This window comes from Emydura macquarii, unplaced genomic scaffold, assembly GCF_026122565.2.
Source record: "Emydura macquarii macquarii isolate MOO-44397 ecotype Brisbane River unplaced genomic scaffold, CSIRO-AGI_Emac_v2 contig_3671, whole genome shotgun sequence".
Lineage (NCBI taxonomy): Eukaryota > Metazoa > Chordata > Testudines > Chelidae > Emydura > Emydura macquarii.
Window position 1 is genome coordinate 9,345,125 of NW_027133808.1, and position 21,889 is coordinate 9,367,013.

At 46.3% G+C, this 21,889-nt stretch overlaps 1 protein-coding gene and 1 long non-coding RNA gene across 2 annotated transcripts in view; one reads left to right on the forward strand and one right to left on the reverse strand.

Moving 5' to 3' along the window:
- Positions 1-21,889, forward strand: part of UGGT2 (UDP-glucose glycoprotein glucosyltransferase 2) — a 347,356-nt gene that overhangs the window by 184,404 nt on the left and 141,063 nt on the right. Inside the window, exon 23 of the mRNA XM_067536834.1 lies at positions 19,257-19,384. Coding sequence (XP_067392935.1) covers positions 19,257-19,384 — 128 coding nt within the window. The remainder of the gene's footprint in view (positions 1-19,256; positions 19,385-21,889) is intronic.
- Positions 13,489-21,492, reverse strand: LOC137145874 (uncharacterized). Its single transcript, XR_010917772.1, has 3 exons — positions 21,370-21,492; positions 14,775-14,862; positions 13,489-14,056 (listed from the first exon to the last, which is right to left on the reverse strand). It is a non-coding gene; the product is annotated as an uncharacterized lncRNA (long non-coding RNA).

The window sequence follows — 21,889 nt, forward strand, 5'->3', positions numbered from 1 at the left end:
GAGGGCACTCCCAGCCCCAGGGTCCACCGGTCACAGAGATGTGGGCAAAGTGCGACCTGCCAGGCCACTCAGACACACTAGCTGCTTTCATGTGGCTGTTGATTTCAGCCCCTAGAAGGGATCCATCAAGTTTGGCATTGTTGGACTCTCCACCAAGAGCGTGCCATTGGAGTGCAGCCCTGGCACTACCATCCATGCCAGAAAGGTTTGAGGCATCGAGGGAGTTATCATGCCCAGTATCACCATCCCCCTCCATATTGGAACTGGCATTGGCGGCACTGGAGGCAAGAGTAACCACGGCACTGGGACCCTGGGTGCTGTCAAAAGGGAAACCTGCCGTAATGGCGCAGCACCAGTCTTCTTCCTCCCAGCTCCACTCTCTGGTACTAGTCAGTAGCGCTTCACCATGGTCGATGAGAAGTGACTCTTATCAGTCTGGCTCAAAGGCGGAGACTTACATCTGCCGCAGGGACCAACATCATTCCAATTGACATTAACCGAAGGCTGACATGAGCCAGGATATCCCACCAATGGTCTGGCCACTAGTGCAGTGGCAGATGCCCATGGAACGGCCTTTTAGGAATCCCTGGGCATTTCCACCAGTCCAAGGGTTTCAGTCCAGTAGATCTGACTCCATTGTATCAGAGTGTAGAGCTCCCCCACCATCTCCTTGCTTTAGGAACCACATCCCAATACCAAGCACGGTACCGAACTCCAAGACGTGGCATCACAGGATCCATCTGGTGCCAAAGAAGAACAGTGTTCCATGCCTGTACAGGTGGCTGCTTCTTCCTCTCCTGATGAGATGGTGGCGGGAACATCTATAGCACCCTCTCAGGGCTGTTATAGAGCGCACCAGGAGCTCCCCAGGAGACCAGGTCATCCAACCTAGGGATCCAGGCAGAGGAGATCTCAGAGTCCTCCCATGCCCTGGTGGACATTCTATCCTCTTCAGGTCCATCGTGAGTGGCTTTGCCCTTGAACGACGCTATCTTAGACCTTATCAAAGCCCTGTGGCAGACTCCAGCATCCCTGCAACCAATAGCAAAAAGGATGGAGAAAAGTACTTCATCTCACCTAAGGAGTCCAAATTTCTATACACCCATCCTCTTCCAGGTTTGCTGGTGGTTTCAGCGGCTAATGAACAGGAATGACAAGGCAGCAAGGACCTACACCCAAGACCAAGGTTTCCAAAAAATTAGATCTTCTTTGCAGGAATGTATAGTCTATGGGTAGACTCCAACTGAGTATCTCTAACGAACAGGCACTCCTGAGTGGCTATGATTTTAGCTCTTGGGGCTCAGTGACTAAGTTCAAAGAGCTATTGCCACAGGAGTCGAGATGAATTCTTGGCATTAGTCGAGGAGGGGAAAGCGGTGGCAAAGGTGTCCCTACAGGTGGCTTTAGATGCAGTGGACTCCGCAGCACGATCCATGGATTTGGCTGTGGTTATGAGGAGAGGCTTGTGGCTGCAGACCTAGGACCTTCCCTGGGAGGTGCAACAGGCGCTGCAGGACCTCCCTTTTAAGGATATGTCACTCTTTTCAGAGCAGACTGATTCAAAACTGCATAGTCTGAAGGACTCCAGGGTCACCTTAATATCCCTGAGGCTACACACACCAGTTCCATCTAGGAAACATTGGAAGCCCCCAACCGTTGCCCCATTTCTACCCACCTAAGTCTAGGCCAGACTACAATAAGATGCAGGCTAGAAGCAAGAAGAGGGGGCCTCTTCCCCAGTCCTCGTTGGCCCACATGCCTGGCCCCACCAGACAGTTGTTGGGGTCTAAGCAGGCCTTTTGAGGGTACGCTCAAGGATGGCATACCAGAAAATTTGTGGATACATCTTCCCCAGTTTTTGTGGACCAGTTATCCCACTTATATCAGGTGTGGGCCCACATTACCTCGGATCACTGAGTGCTACGCACGATAGGACTGGTATACACCCTTGAGTTCATTTGTTCTCTTCCTTCCCACCCTCCCTCCCTACCCCTCTTCAGGAATTCTCTCACAAGCAGTTTCTAGCCCACGAGGTGTGAAAGCTTCTGTATGTGGGAACAGTAGAGGAGGTTCTTCCAGAGCTAAGTGGCAAGGGGTTCTACTCCTATTATTTCCTAATCCTGAAGGGCAGTGGCGGTCTCAGACCCATCCTGGACCTGCGCAACCTCAGCAGATTTATGAAGAAGATGAAGTTCCGCATGGTCTCCTTGGCCTCCATTATTCCTTCTCTGGATCCAGGAGACTGGTGTGCTGTCCTCAAATTGAAGGATGCTTATTTTCATATTGTGACACACTGCACCTCCATGTACATCCTTATGGTGTGATTGTGTATCCTTCATGTTCACCCTTATAGTGTAATTGTGTACAGTTCAATGCAAAGTATGTAATGTAAGATGGTTTTGGAATGCTCATGGCATACTGAACATTATTGATATAATAGTAGGTTTGTTGCAATGCCATTGTTATAAGGCTTCGCTGTGTAATCTTCCCAAATATGTGTCTCATGGCTTGAGGCAGATGTAGGCAAAACCCTCCAAAAGCTGAGAGGTAGTTCACGCCTCACTAAGGCATGCATAAAACAATCCAGCTCTTCTAGGAACAATGGACTAGCCTAAGTACCGATAAGGGGATGCTTATGTGACTCAGGATATGGAGGGATCCATGCACAGACATTGTTTGTCACCTGACCCTGAAGGGGGGGCGAAGGAACGTTAAAAAGGGGGACATTTTGACAGCTGTCTCTCTTTCTCTTCAACTTCCATCTACAAACAATATCAAGCAACTGAAGGACTGTCCACAGGAGGAGGCCTGGCTGAAGGAGATCAGCCAGCCTGTGGTGAGCATTATCTGTCTTTGTAAGGGTACTGAAAGTATTAAAAGCGAATCACATTCTAAACTAAGCTTATTTCATCCTGATCAAATCTGATTTATTTTCCTGTGACTTATAATCACTTAAAATCTTTCTGTACTTAATAAACTTGTTTGTTTGTTTTATCTAAAGCAGTGCATTTGGTATAAAGTGTGTCAGAGACTCCATTTGAAGTGACAAAGCTGGTGCATATCAATTTCTTTAATAAATTGAGGAACATATGAGCTTGCAGAGTCCAGTGTGCAGCACAGAACACTGTAAAACAGCAATTCCTAGGGTTGCATCTGGGACTGGGGATAAGGGCTGTGGTCCTATCATTGCATAATCCCATGAGTGGCTGGCTAGAGGAACGCACTCATTGAGTCAGGGCAGGGTGGGCAAATTGCTTGCTGGTGGCTGTGCGTGAACTGCCCAGGAGTGGGGTTTTACACAGCAAAGTAGAGTGAGATGTTGTCATGCTGTCTGGATAACGGGAGCCCCTGAGGTGTATTCAGGAGCTCTGATTACTCCTTTCTACACCAGTCTCGCGTAGGGGGTGTCACGCAGGCTGTCTTGAGTGGGGGCAGGCATTTAATATATTGTGTGACATCAGTATGGCAAAATCATAATAATTCGTGTGAGATATATCAAGTCAGGTACTGTTAGAAGGGATATATCATACTAAGTAAGATAAATATACTCAGGTTCATGTTATATGTGAAATGGAAGTTATGAATGTATTTGATATTTCTGTATGTCAATTTGGGCTGGCTGGGACACACCCCATACAGAGAGTCGGCAGAACAATAGCCTGCTTGATGGCCCATTAAAACCTTTACAGAAGCAAAGGGCCCAGGAAGAAACTAAAGACATGCCTGAAGAGTTACCAGGATTGGTCCATGTGACTCTGTACTCCATTTTAGCTCCTGTAAGTTTCCACAGGCCGCATGGCCGGAGACAGAGGGTATATAAAATCAAACCACAGAAACCATTTTGCCTTCTATCCTGAGCTTCAGCCACCTACCTACCTCTGGATCAAGTCATCTGCAACTGAAGCTGTGTAACAAAGGACTGAGGCCCATCCAGGTACTGGATGTATACCAGAGGGGACTATACAAGCCTGCAACTCCACATTTCTTCTACAAACCTGATGTATATGGACTTTCAATCATTTGTATGTATCTGATTTGCTTTGACCCTTTAACATTTCTCTTATGGTTTATTTCTTTCTTTTTACAATAAACCTTTAGTTTTAGTTACTAAAGGATCAGCTGGCAGCGTGGTATTTTAGGTAAGATCCAAACTTATATTGAACTGGTGCTGTGGCTGACCCCTTAGGGTCAGAGGGAACCTTTTTAGTAAATAGCATAGAGTTTAAATAACTGGTCTCTTTACTGGACCTGGTGCTGATTTGGGAGCCTCGAGCTGAAATGCAGTAAAGGGGGCTGTGTGCATTTGTGTACTGGCTTCTGTGGGGATTCAGAAGTGTAGTTTGTGGCTGGTTGGGAAGTCTGGTTTCAGTGTCACTCACCAGTGCTGGGAGAATCTGCTCTCCGTTTGCAGCCTGCCCTGACCTTGGCATTATCAGTTGGCTACCCTGGGCATGGGACGGGTTACAGATGCGCTCCAGGAGTGAGGGATTAGGATGACACAGCAATATACCAGTCCAGATTGCAGAGGGCAATGTCACAGTGGTACAGCAAGAGCAGGATATATGTACAACTTGTTACTCTGAATGAAGTTCACATCTTTAAGCACTGGTATTTGTGTTTTTAAGTGAGTCTTAAATGCAGTGGCTTAGAACAGTCAGGAGGAGATCACAATTTTGTTGTTTTCTGTTTTTTTATTTTGGGTGAGGGAAATAAGAACAGGAAAACAAAAATGCCTACCAATAAGGCAGCTGCAAAATTGGAATCTGCAAAGCTGGAATCACAGGAGAAAGAGAGGGCTCGCGAATTTCAAAAGTAGCAGGCAGAAATGAAGCTTAAATAAGCAACTGAGGCCTGGGAAACTAAGGAAGTTGTATTCAGACGTGCATTAGAACAGAAGCAGCAAGGTGTGACCACAGTCAGGGAAGCAAAGTAGACTGCTCACCGATGTGCTAGAGAAACTGAGAAAGCCGCTCCCAGACGTGCCTCAGATCTAAAGCAATAAAAGGCAACTTCTATTGCAGCCAGAGAATCCGCAGAGAGAGCCAGGAAAACTGAGGAGAGAGCCCGCCAGCAAGTCATGGAGGACAAGAAGCAGGAGAGAAAACACCAGCTGGAGATGACGGAGAAACATGGGAGGATCCTAGGTACCCCAACATCTCCCTCCATTCCTAAAATCCCTAGCTTTGATTAGCTGTGTCCTGCTTACAAAGGGACAGACTGCACTGAGGAACACTTCACTACCTTTGAAAAGCTCTGTGAATTACACAAAATTCTTGAGAAGCAAAGAGTGTCCCCACTCTCATTGCAAAACTGTCTGGTAAAGCTCTGTGTGTGTTTAATGAAATGCCAATTGAGGAAGCTCTAAGGTATGCTGCATTTAAGAGGGCTGTCTTGCAAATGTTTCAGATTACTCCTGAAGTGTATAGAATGAAATTCAGAAATCTTAAGAGGGATGCAGGCATGTCTCATAGTGAATTTGCTTATAAATTGTGTGATTTGTTTAAAAAAAAAACTTGGTTAAGGGGAAGGGTGTTGAGATGTATGACCAATTCTTTGACCTGATAGCGCAAGAAAAGTTTTTAAGCACATGTCCAGATGATGGAAGGAACAGCCTGTGGGATAAAGATTTGAAATCTGTGATAGAAATGGCTGCAATGACCGATGCCTTGAACAAGCACAGATGTCTATGGGCCATAAGCCTCAGAAGGAGAGGCATAAACCTAGTTTTAAAGGGGGATTCCATTTTACCCCTGTGAAGGAGAGTGAATGGGAGGGTAAGCAATCACCCCCCAAGAGCCCTGCCTCTCCAAGAAAACCCCACCACAATTCACCTATGAAGGAGGAGGATCTGAAAAGGTGTTATAAATGCAACTCCACTGAGCATTTGAAAAATCAGTGCCTGGGGCTGAAGGGGACTAACCCACCCATAGCCCAAGTAAATGGAGTGATTCTAGCTCCTGAGGCCCAGGAGGCACCCACCACTTATGTGACTGGCTTTGTGGGTATGGGCTCAGGAGGATAAGGCGTATCTCAAAGATATCAAGAAAATGGCAAGGAGGCTGTCAGATGGAGGGACTCAGGAACACAACTTTCTCTAGTCAGGCCAGGCTGGATCCTAGAGAGCGACATGTTACCTGTCCAGGAGGCATTACTCCAAGTAGTGATAGGTGGTAGGATTTGTGTACATGTGGCTAGAGTACAGATACAGTGTGAAGGCTTGGAAGGTAATCTAAGGGTGGGGATGCTGGTTGAGTTGCCCACTGAAATTCTAATTGGGAATGACTTTCCACAGGTGGCTAAGGCCTTTAGAGCAGTGTCCCACAGCCAGAAGTAGCATTATGCTGGGACTCAGAAGGGAAAGGGTAAAATCCCAGCAACTGCTGGAGGAATGGGAGGGAAACTTCTGGAAACCTCTGTAGCAGGGGGAAGCAGCCTGCTTCCACATGGGGGGGCGGGGGGCGTTGATACCAGTTCCCACACCGCAGCTGGAGGCAGCATCCCCTGGGGAGGGGGAAGAGTGGATTGCCAGTCAGGGAGGGAACTTTCCAGGTCATGAGCTGCCAGCAGGTTGCAGCGGAACAAGAGATGACTAACCCCACTCTAGAGAGCATGGAGAAGTGTATCTTAGAGGGGGGTTCAGAGAAGGAAGTTAAGGAAGGATTGGTGGGACCACAGAAATGTCTCCCCACTGACACCTGGGAGAGAGTGCCCAGAACAGACTCGCAGTTTCAGGGTCTCTGCACCCAGATACTCAGCCTGTGGTTCAGGTTTTGAGAGGGAACTGTGTGGCTGACATTCCCGAGGAGAGCCGTCACACAGCTGACCTCTCAGGCATGAAAGAGGGGATGACAGCGAGCACCCAAACTCCTGTTCCAGTTTTTCAGGACGCTTACCCTGATGTGCTAGTGGAAATTAACACTGCCTGTTTAAGACAGAATCTAATTTCCACTGAAGAAGGTGTTTGTGAGCATGCGATTGACCTTGCTGGCAGGGAGGAAGGAGAATTCTCCCAGGCTACTAAAACACAGAGGGCAACTGTGCTGCTGGAAACAAAAAAAGAAAACTAACCCAGAGTGCAGACACTCTCAATCCCGAGGGAAATATATCATAACCCTCTAAGAAAAGGGGGTGGGGAAGGATTCACTGCTGGGAGTGGGAACCACCGGGTGACCCTAAGGAAAGAGAGGGAACTTCTGTACATGTACAGTCCTGGGGTTGGGGGACAAATCCACAAAGGGCCAACTGGTGTGCAGGATCTCCTCCCCCTCCGCCCCTCCCTGCCCGCAAAACCCCAATCTCACCAGACCCTGAGGCACCAAAATCCCAAGGGTCTAGGGAGAGGGGAACAAAAGATGGAAAGAAAAGTCAGGGACTAACCACATGCAAAGGTCCAATAAGCATTTGAATGACACTAGGGGTATCAAACAACCACCCACAAAACTAGACTGCCTGAATAAAAGGCATGGTATAATAAAGATAATGTAAGCAGTCAACTACGATGACAATTTGGTATTGATGCTAAAGTTTGTAATGAAAATTTGAAGATTTGTGTTAAGGCTTGTAGTAAGATATATTGTGCACACATTTTTGGGAAAAGTCTTTAAACATGCTAAGAAAGGCAAATGGGGAATCTGAGGCAGGTTGCCTCATGGCTTTGATGGCGGAATACCAAAAGAACCATAATTTACTGCCTCTGGATAAACCAATGGCTAACCCTCCTGCAGCTTTGTAAGAGGGGAGGTGTGACATACTGCGCCTGCATGTATGCCTTATGATTTTGTATCATTCATGTTCACTTTTATAATGTAATTGTGTATTGTTCAATGCAAAGTATGTCATGTAAGATGTTTTTGGGATGCTCATGGCATACTGAACATTACTGTAATAGTAGTAGATTTGTTGCAATGTCATGTGTATGGTTATGAGGCTTCGCTATGTAATTTTCCCAACTATGTATCTCACATGGCTGGAGGCATATTTAAGCAAAACCCTCCAAAAGCTGAGAGGTAGTTCATGCCTCACTAAGGCATGCATAAAACAACCCAGCTCTTCCAGGAACAATAGACTAGCCTAAGCATTGATAAGGGGATGCTCAAGTGACTCAGGACATGGAAGGATCCATGCATGGACACTGTTCGTCACCTGACCCTGAAGGGGGAGGGATGCGCAAAGGAACATGTTAAAAAGGGGACATTTCGGCAGCACGCTCTCTTTCTCTCTCCCACTTCCATCTGCAAAAAACATCAAGCAACTAAAGGACAGTCCACAGAGGAGGGCCTGGCTGAAGGACATCAGCCAGTCTGTGGTGAGCACTATCTGTCTTTGTAAGGTTACTGAAAGTGTTAAGCTTAGTTTAGAATGTGATTTGCTTTTATTTCATCCTGATCAAATCTGACTTATTTTTCTCTGATTTATAATAATTTAAAATCTTTCTGTACTTAATAAACTTATTTGTTTGTTTTATCTAAAGCAGTGCATTTGGTTTAAGGAGTGTCAGAGACCATTTGAAGTGACAAAGCTGGTGCATATCAATTTCTTTAATAAATTGAGGAACATATGAGTGTACAGAGTTCAGGGGCAGCACTCAACACTGCAAAATGGCAGTTCCTAGGGTTGCATCTAGGACTGGGGATAATGCCTGGGGTCCTACTATTGCATAATCCTATGAGTGGCTGGCTAGAGGCACTCACTCTCTGAGTCTGAGGGAGGGGGAAAATTTGCTTGCTAGTGACTGTGCATGAGCTGCCCATGAGTGCGGTTTCACACAGCAAAGCAGAGTGAGATGCGCCCAGGAGTGAGGGATTGGGGTGACACAGCAATATACCAGTCCAGACTGCAAATAGGAACATCACACGTCTCAATCTTTCAAGGCCACAGAAGATTCCTCTGATTCATTGTGAACCAGGTATGCTACCAGTTTAACGTGCTCCCATTTGGCCTGTCAGCAGCTCCTTGGGTATTCTCAATGTACATGGCAGTTATCACAGCTTTCTTGATAAAACAAAGGCTTGAGGTCTACCCTTACCTCAACAACTGGCTGATCAGAGGTCGGACCAAGGTCCAGGTGGAGGCAAACGTAATGTTAATACCGTCAATCTTCAAGAAGTTAGGTCTGTTGATAAATATGCAATAATTGACACTCTTCCTTGTTCAAAGGATAGAATTTATTGGGGTGGTCCTCAACTTGGCCTATTCATATGACCCCTATTGATGAGGCTGCGAGAGAGAGAGTTGTATGGTTTATATGGGTATTATTACAAATTAATAAAGAGAGCAAACTTAAAATCAGTTAAACCTCTAACTACAACTATTATAACTTTTACTAACTAATTAAGAACTAAACAGTCAATGGTAAATCATGAAGTTAACATATGATCAATTCTTATATTTACTATCCTTTGGAAGGACCATCTCTTCTATGCAGTCCTCCTCATTCCTTTTATACACACGGTCCTGCTGAGGGTCAGAGGGGAAGTAATGAGCCTAATCCTGATAGCCCTGTCCTGGCCACATCAACACTGATTCACCACCCCTCTGGATCTCTCAGTGGAAACACCAATCAGCCTGCCTCCATTTTCAGATCTCCCAGGACCATAGCCGCCCAAACCTTGAGTCCCTTCATCTCACGGACTAGAAGCTCCATGGCTGAATCTCTTGGAGCTAGCATGCTCCAGACCAGTTTGAGAAGTTCTTTTAGGGAGCAAAAAGCTGTCCACTAGACCTACGTACCTGGCAAAGTGAAAAAGGTTCTCAATCTGGTTAGCACAGAGAGGTGTCTTGCCCACTTGGTCATCAGTCCCATGCATTCTGAACTATTTGCTGCACCTGAAGCAGCAACGGCTATCTGTGTCATCGATTAGAGTCAGTGGATCAGTCTCAACTTTCAGCCTCCTGTACTCAGTTTTGACAGATTTGTTGGGAACACAGAACCAATTCTTCTAGTGATCATCCACATGTATTCCATTTCTGGTGCACATGTGCCCCATGCATGTATGGTGAGATTCTTTCATCCAGTAGCTTCTGTTGGGGCTGCACCTGTGTCTTAGATAGCCTTGTGTCCCTCCCACCTGATGGTGCAAAGAGTGGAGCTGGCCTCTTCTCTTATGCACCATGTGACTTAAATCCTTTTGTATATATAGATAATTAGTATATTAGTGTAGATAGTATAATTGTTAGTGTACTTTTTTATATTATTTTATTGCTTGTTGGTCTCAAAAATAAATAAATAACTTTTTAGTAGTAGAGATTTCCCCAGTACCAGGATTTAGCCAAGATGGCTGAACTGAAGTCCCTAGGTTTCAAAACTTGTCCCTCTTGTGATGCAGCTGAATGACGTGACTTTTTTTCTTTAGAGAGGGGCACTTCCCCAGTCAGTACTGCATGTGTGTGTACATGGCTGCATGGGCTCATGCCGGGTAGCCAGTACAGCAGACTGGTCAAACTGCCCAATAGATCCACAAACATGGATTCAGTTGTGAAGGAACCCGGCCAGGTTTATTGCCAATAAAGCCCAGTATAAGTGCCCTATATGTACTACAGGTACACATAATGCATGTATACCTGTGACAATGGGCATGGCTCAGTGAATCATAGAATCATAGAGTTGGAAGGGACCTCAGGAGGTCATCTAGTCCAACCCCCTGCTCAAAGCAGGACTAACCTCAGCTAAATAATCCCAGCGAGGGTTTTGTCAAGCCTCATCTTAAAAACCTCTAAAGATGGAGATTCCACCACCTCCCTAGGTAACCCATTCCAGTGCTTCACCACCCTTTTGAGGGTGTCAAGCTCTTTGCCGAGAAAACCAATGCCTCCCTCCACTCCTTGAAGGATTCCAGGGCCAGTCTCAGGGCACTGAGAATCTACACACTGGGGTAAAAGAGATATTTTAGCCCTCAGTACCAACAGAGGCCCTATTTGTCCCAATTCCTGTCACAATGGCCCTATGAGCTCCAAAGGAAGAAAAGGAAATTCCCAAAACGGAAGCCTTTGGGCTCCTAGTCCTCGACTAAATGACCTGCGTCTAAGCACCACTTTTGACCAGCAAGTTGAGGTGCCACAAGACTTCTCCCTACTACTACCTGTGCCCAAGTACTCATTTGGCAGTGTTCCGCAGTGCCTGGGAGTACATGACATTGGACAGCTGTGTCCTAGAGGTCATCAGATCCAGTTATTCAATCCACTTCACCTTCCTACTCCCTCCACAACGCCTTTCCCCATCCCTTCTCACAAGACCCTTTTCACGAGAGTACTGTATCAGGAGATAGATCATCTCTTGCAGTTAGGAGCCATAAAACCAGTACCTCAACATATACGAGGCAAGTGGTTGTACTTTCACTACTTCCTAATACCCAAAAGGCAGAGAGGTTGGAGACCCATCCTTGACCTCACAGCTGTCAACACGTTTGTCAAAGTTCAGACGTTCAAGATGGTCACCTTATCAATGAACATTCCATTATTGAAACAGGTAGACTGGTTTCTGACCCTTGACCTACAGACATCTACGTTCACATTTCGATACTGCTGGCTCACAGAAATTTTCTCAGGTTCATTCTGGGACACAACCAGTACCAATTCAGAGTCCTCCCCTTCTGACTTTCATCAGCCCCGAGAGTATTTTTCAAAGTTCTTTGAGTGTTTGCTCATGTCACTTCCCAAAGTAGGTGTGTGTGCGCACCACATGAACCGATGCTGGAGAACTTTTCCCTCAGTAGTACCCGAAGGAGCAGACCCTAGTGCCCCCTGTAGCAGCACGCATATGCACCTGTATATCGGCGGTGTCGGCTCCCCCACCCTCTCAGTTACTTCTTGACACCAGTGATGGTGCTGGAACCTCTCTTGCCTTTCCAAGTTCCCTCGCTATAAACCTACTTGTTCTAGTTGTTAATACTTTAGTTTAGTTTAGTTGGTTCCAGTTGTTAGTTGTTAAAAGCCCAGGGTCGGGGCATGCCCCGTTTCCCAGGGTTTAAACCCTGCGCTTCGTGTAGGAAGCCTATGCCAAGGAACGACTCGCATCAAAGTTGCTTAAAGTGTCTGGCAGAAGTGCACATTAGTGACAGGTGTAAAATCTGTAAAACTTTTCACCCTCGGACTAAGAAAGAATGAGATATCCGTCTTAAGGCCATCCTGATGGAGTCGGCAGTTAGACTGGTGTTGGAGCCCAGTAGGTCTGACTTGGCACTGAGCACAATGGCCTCGGTGTGCAGTACTCTGCCGGTGCTCTCTTCCTCATCTTGGCACTGATGGCTATCTCTGGTACCCAAGAAGAGGCAGAAGAAGACTGCACGGAGCGGAGATGCTCCCCTGCCGAAAAAGCGAAAGGGGACCAGGTGAGACCTGGGTTGGGCTACCAATCCTCCCTGCCTCAGAGGGGTCCCTCACAGCTGCGAGCATCGATTTTGTCACCGGGCCCTCCACCTGCTCTGGGTAACGGTAGAGCCCCTCCCGGCCTGGTGGTGCCATCAACCCTGGAGACTTTCCAGGCTATGAAAGACCTCCTGGCATTGCCCATGCCACCAACGCCGAGGGATATTAGGCTGCTCCGAGATTCTGCATCTGAATCTAGGTCAGGACAGCGTTAGACTGGGCTCCCGCTGTCAGTCTCCTGAGGGTCTTCACTGGGTGGAACATCACTATGGACCACAGAGCAATGCAGGTCGCTGACCTTGAGGCATGTCTCCCTGGCACCCAGGTCCCACTCGCCTAGTCCATATAGGAAGCCAAAGGACAAGAGCAGGTCCCGGCACCCCCCACTGCTCAGGCTCCCCATACCACACTCCAGTGCCAGAGCAGTGTGCCCCACGCAGCACCATGTGCTATTTGGACTCGGCGCCACCATGGCCATCGGGTAGGTGCACATCCTCGGACAGCGAGGAGACCGCGGCACCAGTCCCCATCTTCCTTATGGGACTGCTAATGGGAGCGTGGGCACAAGGTCAATGGCCTGGACCGTAGCCCTACTGGTGGGGGTTTCACTCGGGGATTCCGCAGCCTGGTTCTGGGAGAGGAACTTCAGTGCCACAGTCCTCTATCCTTCAAGGTTCATTGTCACATTTGGACTCTGAGGTAGACAGTGAGGGTTTGTGCATCTCAACCCCAGGGGAATCTACTCCTCCCAGAGCAGAGGCACCTCTCCCACCTCAGCTACCATTATCGTTGCCGGATGAGGCAGTTGTGAGCCCTTCTTCAATGGTACTGTTGGATGATTTCAGGACTCACCAGGACTTGTTGAAAAGTGTCACCTCTAACCTGGGCCTTAAGATAGAGGAATTGAATGAGCCAGCGGACGAGCTCTTTGGGATACTGGCGTCAGCAGGTCCCAGCAGAGTGGCCCTATCAGTCCATGAAGGGGTGGTTAAGCTAGCTTAAGCATGGTGACAAACCCTGGCCTCCCTGCCCCCCATATCCAAAAGGTCAGAGAAAAAATACTGTGTTCCAGGGAAGGGGTTTGAATATCTCTATACCCATCCCACTCTGGGTTCCCTGGTGGTCACCGCCGCTAACAAGAGGGACAAGCAGGGGAAGGTGAGCTCGACCCCTAAGAACAAAGAGGCGAAAAGAATGGACCTTTTTGGCCGAAAAATTTATTCCACAGTTAGCTTACAGCTACAGGTGGCAAATCAACAGGCGTTGCTAGGAAGATATCACTTCAATATCTAGCAGTCACTAGACAAATTTGTGAACCCTTTGACTCCCTCCTCCAAACAGGAGTTCGAGGCTGTCATAGAAGAGGAGAAAGTGGTAGCCAGGACGTCCCTGCAGATGGTTTCCGATGTGGCAGACTCATCAGCTAGGTTAATGGCCTTAGCGGTGTCGATGAGATGAGCGTCATGGCTGCAGTCCTCAGGTCTCCCGACAGAAGTCCAGCAGTCAATACAGGTCCTCCCTTTCAACAGCACAGCTGTCTTTGCTGAGCAGATGGATGCCAGACTTCACAGCATGAAGGACTCGAGGGCAGGGCAACACTAAAATCCCTTGGCTTCTATACCCCGTCTTCCTCCAGGAGGCATTTCAAGCCCTCACATCAGCAGTGGTCTGGGGATTACTCCCGCAAGGACTCCTATAAGAGGAAGGGCAACGGCTATAAGAGACACCAGGACTGCTCGTCGTCAGCTGGTCTACAGCTGGGCTCTAGCCACCATAATAGGACCGGAAAATGGACTTTTGAGGGGCCAAGAGCAGTCTACCAGTTTTAACGGTGGATCCAACTCCCCTTATGTTTTCTTTTTATTTGGTCCGCTTTTTCCCGGGCTGAGCCACCACTATGTCAAACCCTTGGGTGCTCAGTACGTTGGCGCTTGGCTATACCCTCCAGTTTGCCTCACTTCCGCCTCTCACAAGCAACTTCTTGAGCAGGGGCTGGGAGCCCTCGTGCAGGTGGGGGCAGTAGAGGAGGTTCCCCAGGACATACAGAGTCAAGGATTTTACTCCTGTTATTTCCTGATTCCAAAGGCAAAAGGAGGGCTGAGGCCTGTCCTGGACATAAGTCACCTCAACAAATACGTCAAAAACTTAAAGTTCTGTATTGTTTCCTTAGCCACCATCATTTCGTCTCTGGATCCTGGCGACTGGTATGGTGCTCTCGGCTTAAAGGACTCTTACTTTCACATTGCAATCTTTCCTGGCCACAAGAGATTCCGATGGTTTACAGTAGGGGACCGCCTTTACCAGTTTGTAGTGCTCCCCTTTCTCCTTTCAGCCATGCCAAGAGTCTCTACCAAGTGCATGTTTGTAGTGGCGGTATACTTCCGAAGGAGAGGGTGTAAGTGTCCCCTTACCTGGACAATTGGCTCATCAGGCAGGTCAAGGTCCCAGGTCCAGGCCAGCATCATGATAACCCAGAATGTCTGCCAGGCGCTAAGCCTCCTAATAAATGAGCAAAAATCGACATTATCCTCTGTATGAGGACTAGAGTTCATCGAGGCAATGCTGGTATCATCCAAAGCCAGAGCATTCCTTCCAGAGGAAAGGTTTCTGGCTATGACAGACATAACCCGTTTTGTCCCACCCCCTCACGCTGGCAAGGGTCTGCCTCAGCCTCCTAGGCTACATGGTGGCCTGTACCTATGTGGTCCCCCATATCAGACTGCATCTCAGACCCCTCCAGATGTGGGTGGCATCGGTGTATTCTCCAGTCAGGCACCACCATGGACAGGGTACTTATGGTTCCTCCGGAAATACTTACCTCCCTGGTGTGGTGGACGGATCTGTGTCGAGTGCTCTCAGGAATGCCTTTTGAGACTCCCCAGCCATCGGTAACACTGATTTCTGATACTTCGGACAGGGGATGGGGAGCTCACTTGGGATCCCTAAAGACTCAGGGCATGTGGACTTCAGGGGAACTGTGGCTACATATCAATATCAAGGTGTTAAGGGAAATTCATCTAGCTTGTATAGTCTTCCTACCACATCTTGTCAGCAAGGTGGCGCAGATACTCACGGACAATATGGCCTCCATGTATTATATCAACAGACAAGAGGGGGGCCTGGCCCTGTGCAAGGAGGCTGAGAGTTTCTGGGATTTTTGTGTCACTCACAACAATCATCCAATCTTGATACATCTCCCGAGGGTCAACAACTCCTTGGTGGACCGACTCAGCAGGTCTTTCTGCTCTTGCCACAAGTGGTTCCTCCATCTAGAGGTAGTGTCCCTCATCTTCTGAAGGTGAGGCTCCCCGCAAGTGGACCTCTTTGCCACCAGAGACAGCAAGAAGTGCCCTCACTTTTGTTCCCATCAAGGTCTCAGTTCAGGCTCTATCACAGATGCCTTTCTCCTCTCCTGGGCGGGGGACCTCTTGTATGCCTTCCTGCCAATACCTCTGATCCACAGAGTTCTCCTGAAGGTAAGGAGGGACAGAGCATGGGTCATCCTTGTAGTTCCAGTGCGCTCCCAGCAACATTGGGTTGGGATGCTTCTGGAGTTGGTGGGACCCAGGTGTGACCCGTCCTGCTCTACCTGGAGTTGAGCTCCCTGCATCTGACAGCATGGATGCTCCATGGCTGAGTCAGGAGGACCAGGCCTGCTCAGCCCAAGTCCAGTGCATACTCCTAGAAAGAAGGAAGCTGTTGACTAGATTGGCTTATAGGGCTAAATGGAAGCGCTTTACCTGCTGGGTGACTGAATGTGGGGTGTCTCCGACAGAGGCGTCGATGCCAACAATTTTAGAATATCTGCTCCACCTAAAGAAAGGAGGATTGGCCTTCTTGTCCGTTAAGGTCCATGTAGCGGCCATATCCACTTTCCACCACTTAGTGGAAGGTAGAACAGTCTTTTCACATGAAATGGTGGCCAGGTTCCTTAAGGGATTGGAAAGACTGTTTCCATCAATAAGGGAGAGCTTTCTCTCCAGTGGGATCTGAACTTGGTCCTTTCTAGATTCACCGGTCCTCCCTTCACACCTTTGGTCTCGTGCTCCCTTATGCATTTGTCCTGGAAGGTTGCCTTCCTGGTGGCTGTTACGTCTGCCAGACAAGTTTCAGAGATCAGGGCATTGACATCAGAGCCACCCTACAAGGTGTTCTTTAAGGACAAGGTTCAATTACTCCTGCAGCTGGCCTTTATGCATAAGGTGGTTTCACACTTTCATCGCAACCAGGATATATTTCTACCTGTCTTTTGACCTAAACCTCATAGCTCCAATGAAGAGAGATGCCTGTACACTCTTGATGTGAGATGGAACTTTGGCATTTTACATTGACAGGACCAAATCCTTTCGTCGTTCGACACAACGACTTTGTAGCTGTTGCAGACCAGATGAAGGGACTGCTGATTTCTTCACAGCGTATCTCGAAATGGATTATGGCCTTCATCTGGTGTCACGCCTCCAGGGTCCTTGAAGGTGCATTCAATGAGAGTGCAAGCCTTGTCTGCGGCTTTCCAAGCTCATGGGCCCATCCAGGACATCTGCAGGGCAGCTACCTGGTCATCGGTACATACCTTCACGTCCCACTATGCCTTAGCGCAGCAAGCTCGCGATGATGCTGGCTTCTGTAGAGTGGTGCTCCAAGTGTCACGTCCATGAACTCATGCCCACCTCTGGAGATACTGCTGTTGAATCACCTACTTTTGGAATGGACATCAGCAAGCACTTGAAGAAAGAAGGGTTACTTGTAAGTGTTGTTCTTCGACATCATGTCCATTCCACACCCGCCCACTTTCTGCTCAGTCTGAGTTCCAACAAGGAGTAACTGAGAGGGAGGGGGAGCTGATGGCGTCTATATGCAGACGCATATGCATGCCGCACAGGGGGCACTAGAGTCTGCTCCTGTGGGTACTACAGAGGGGAAAAGTTTTCCGGCACCAGTGCATGTGGTGCGCACATACACCTACGTTGGGAATGTTGTGCCCCTTGTCATCAGAGCATGGTGTTGCAGGAGTCTTAATCTCTACACCTCCTGTGATGGCCGGTCTCTGGCTAAGTCTTTCATGGCGTAGCCCTCCAGCCCAGGTCACCTTTTTCTATTTCTGTCCCTTTATGAAGTAACAACAATCCAACTAAAGAATTCATACTAATGTCCCAACAGAAGATCCTTCTGCCCCTCTTGGAGTATGTTGAAGTTCCTTGCTCTTCACCCCTGCTCCTAAGGCGTGCAGAGTTCCTTCTTTGCTTCTTTGGATAAGCACTGCCTCCCAGGGCTTTTTTCCCTAGAAGGCCTTCTTCCTAGCAGGTTTCCCCACTGCATCCCCTCCCCAGGGTCTCTGGCAGCTTCCCCCAGGGACCTCCCAGCTTTTTACAGGCCCTATCTCAGGGCCTCCCACAGGACCCTACCCTGCCCCCTGTGGTACTCTCCAGCATGCCTTCACTAGTCCCTTCCCAGAAAGAGGAAACTCCTCCCTCAAGGGTCTCCCCTGAGTTCTCTTCCGTCTGTATATAGTCCTCCCTCACCCCTCCACAGCTGTGATCACTAATTGTAATTGAGTGCAGATCAGGATAGGCAAGTGATCAACTGCTAGGTAGTAGTTAGGGCTGAGCTTATCACTCGTTAAAGGTCCAGAAACCCTGTGACAAGCCCACTCTCTTAACTGCATCAGCTCTATAGTTCTAGAAGGAATAAAAAGCAATGAAAACTTTCTTTAGTCACTAATGTCAAAAGATGACCCTAAATGCACACAACAGTCCGATATGTTGAGTAAGATCATGCAATTTTTCAGAATCACTTTCCTGGCCAAAACGTGCTCTTCACTAGATTTGCTTCTTGGCTTTTACTGACCACGTTCACATGGGCTGAGCATGCTCAATAATATTGCTCCCCCACTATCGGCAGACACGGGTTGTCTCTGCATCTGTTTCATTTAAGAATAATAATAAAACCTAAGACTTAGAGTGAGATTCTGTCCCCATAGAAATCAGTAGCAAAACTCCAATTTCAACTCCCATTGCCTTTTCAACAGTTTCCTAAAACAAAATTGAAAAATGTTCTGCCATTGCCATAATGTTTTTACAGTTCGATCCAAAACCTATTGAAATGAATGGAGAGACTCCCATTGACTTTAGAGGCTTTGGTCAGGCTCTTCATTGCTACTTAATCTTCTGAAAGCATTACCTGTCCATTTACTTCTGCTTCCACTGAGACTGGATAATTGAAATTTCACCATTTTTATATATTGTATTTGTGTTATGTATTTATATTCTTATATGTCTTGCATGTGTATGGTAGAATGTGTTAATTTCACAATTTTTTGGTAAACAACTTTGCACACTCAAATACATTAAAATAGTTCTGATGTAGGACACAGTGAAGCTATTGTAGGATTAAACAACTAAACACAAGCCAGGATGATGATGGTTTGTTTTCAAATTTTGCACTTTTTTTTTTTGAGCTTATGTTTAAACTTAAAAGGAATTTTTGTTACTGAGTAATAAAATTCCTGTAAATAGTGAAATAATTAAAATGAAAATGCTGTGATAGCGTTATAAGATATTTGTGGATGTTCCTGTTGTAACTTTTTTTTGCAATAGAAAGATCCCTTTTTTGTCTGATGAATTTTTTCTACTTGCTATTAGGGATATCAACTGAAAGGGGGAATGTATATATAAAATACAGTATAGTTCAATTTAATTAATAGAAACATGTAAAAGCTGAAATTTTGACAGCATGAATACTGTATAAATAGTAAAATCTAATGGTATGCAGAAGAGAGATTTTTTAATATTGAAAATTTTACTTTATTAAAAATTGACATATATTTTTGCTTACAGAAAAAACATTTATGAAAACAAGCCTCTAGTAAAATAGTATAATTTTTTCTCTCTCTTAAGGTCCTGGGTCCTTTGGACGAAAATGAATTTGATACTGAAGATTTTCATTTGTTGGAAAAGACAACATTCAGTACCTCAGCTGGGAAGATTAAAGGCATTGTCAAAGAGATGGGGATCAGCTCTCAGCGGTAAAATGTTTTTTGGGCTTTGGGGATCTATTGTTTGAATGCACGATGAGAGACTCATTTGAGTTTTTATCACCTGTGACTAATTATTTCACTTTCTTCTAAAGTATGTCTAGGTTTTCTTTTAGTGTTTGTCCATATGTATTCCACTCTTGGTGCACATGTCCCCATATGCTTGAGTGTGGAGCCTTTTGGCCAGCATCTTCTGTTTGGACCGCCATTGTTCTCCAAGTTTCTTCGTGCCTCCTATTCAAAGGCATAAAGGGTAGAGTGACTCCAACTGTCCCTTAGTTCCCTCTTACTGCCTGTGGCTTCAGGTAGGAACTTAGGCAGTGTCTGACCTTTTCACTTATAGTGTGATCCCCATGTTCTTGTGTAAATAGTTGTCAATAACTTTAGATAATTACTTGGTTAGTTAGTCTTTAGTTGTAGGTTTTTCATAATGTTTCCTTTAAAAAAAAAATTAAAAAGCAAAACATGATTTTTTCTTTTTTTCTGTGAGAGTTTTCTGGTCCCAGGTTGAGCCCTTATGGTGGAACAAAAGTCTGTGGGACTTGTAAACTGTCCTTTTTGTAAGGCAATAATGATATGTAATGAAGGGCACACCAAATGTTTATTATGCTTTAGTGAGGGACGCATTCCTCAGAGGTGTGGCATATGCAAGTCATTTTTAAACAGAACACAAAAAAGAAGATAGAGTTGTATAAAGCTGTTTTTGCTGTAGGGGTCCATGCACCTCTCTTCAGATCCTGGAGTGGATCAGACTGAAATCCCTAAACAATCCTCTTCAATAAGTGCTCTTGTCAGCTCCTCAGCTTGCAGTTCTGTGAGTCACATTTCTGAAAAATCCTCCTCTTCAACACATACAACTTCTGAGTTCAAGGGAAGAAAGGAGAAACTGCTCCTCTCAGGGACATAGATCTAGGTCACCCTCTCTGGGTCCTAGTTATAAAAGCAGAAATCCTTTTGCTCTGCCATGGAAAAGGATAGGTCAAGGCCCAAGGAAGGGTTTCTCTGGATACCCACTCTGGTTCCAGTCACTCTGTCCTGTTACTAGCTCATTTGGAGCTTTATGCATCACCTGATACTGACATTTTGACATCAAAGCTCCCAGTACATTGGTACCGATTGTTCCAGTACTAAAGTCTTCTATTTATCTGCCTGTGATATTGACTTTCTCAGTATTGTGAGAACCTTTAGGCTTCAGGAGATTTAGCTGTTTCTGTGGTCATCTCTGTGATTTGTGTTAAAGGTTCCACTTGTAATACTGACAACTGTCTTCAGCTCAGTACCAAACCCATTGTAGTACATGTTAGGGCTCATTAAGCTCTTACCATGCACTTAAGCTAGTACTGCTTCACCTTTAGAGGAAGAGTACTCTTTCTTTGCTTTACACTCAGGTAGCAGGAGAGAGGTGTCACTAACATATTTCCCTGGGTCTAGGTAGTTTGATCCCTGTTTTTTTAAATGGAGTATTTTAAATTGGAGTATTTTAAGTACTCCCAGAATAGCTCACCTATTGCCCCTTCCCAGGTTTACCAAGAGTTCCCTAAAAACAACCCACTTATTAACCAACCCATTTCCTAAGGTATGAGTCTCCAGAGTAGTTAAGGAAATACCTGGAGGACACAGATAGATCCTTCCAATAAATTATTGACAAAAGCAGTATTATTTTCCAAACCAAAGCATCTTTTTTTATTGTCGAAACAATAATCCCTAATACTGTAATAATCTAAAAACACAAATCCCTTCAGCAAGTTAAAGAGCACCACAACCGCAGTAACATACAGCTGAGATTAATCTAAATGGTAGCACCCTGTCACAGATGGCCAGTCTGTCACAGGCTGCTGGCCACAATTTCTATACATTTTAAATCTTATACATTTATTTTAATCATTAACACACATACTTTTTTATTAATCCAGACATATACATGTACTCATTAACGTTATACTATGCTATCCTATAATTATAACCGACAAGCTTACTTTATCTGCTGATTTCTGCTGCTGCTGCCTTCTTGCTTGCTTCTTCAGATCTCCTTTCTCTGCTCTGCTCTGCCTTGCTTCGCTCTTCTCCACTCTGCTCCCCTCAGCTCCTACTCCTTAGGCTGCTCTGCTCCTAACTGCCTGGCTGCTCACTGGCACACTTCTGTTTATACTTTTTCTTGATTCTATTTTTAGACACATGACATCATCAGATCTTTACTGCACATGCTCGCACGTGCTCAGTACCAAACATTAGCTCACATTCTTGAATGCATGCCAACATTATCCCATCTCTTAAATACATGTCAACATTCCAAACATTTCACACATGCTCACTGCTGTTGTTTACTTCAGAGTTATGATTACATCATCTGACTTTTCCCCTACTTTTGAAGCTCAGATGACCTTTCTCCTACTTTTGACTGCACATTCTCAGTAAATAGCAGCTGCAGCTTCCAGTGGTGGAGTGACTCTTGCTTATTCAAAGAGGTCAGGAATGCGAAATGTAGTCTGGGGAATT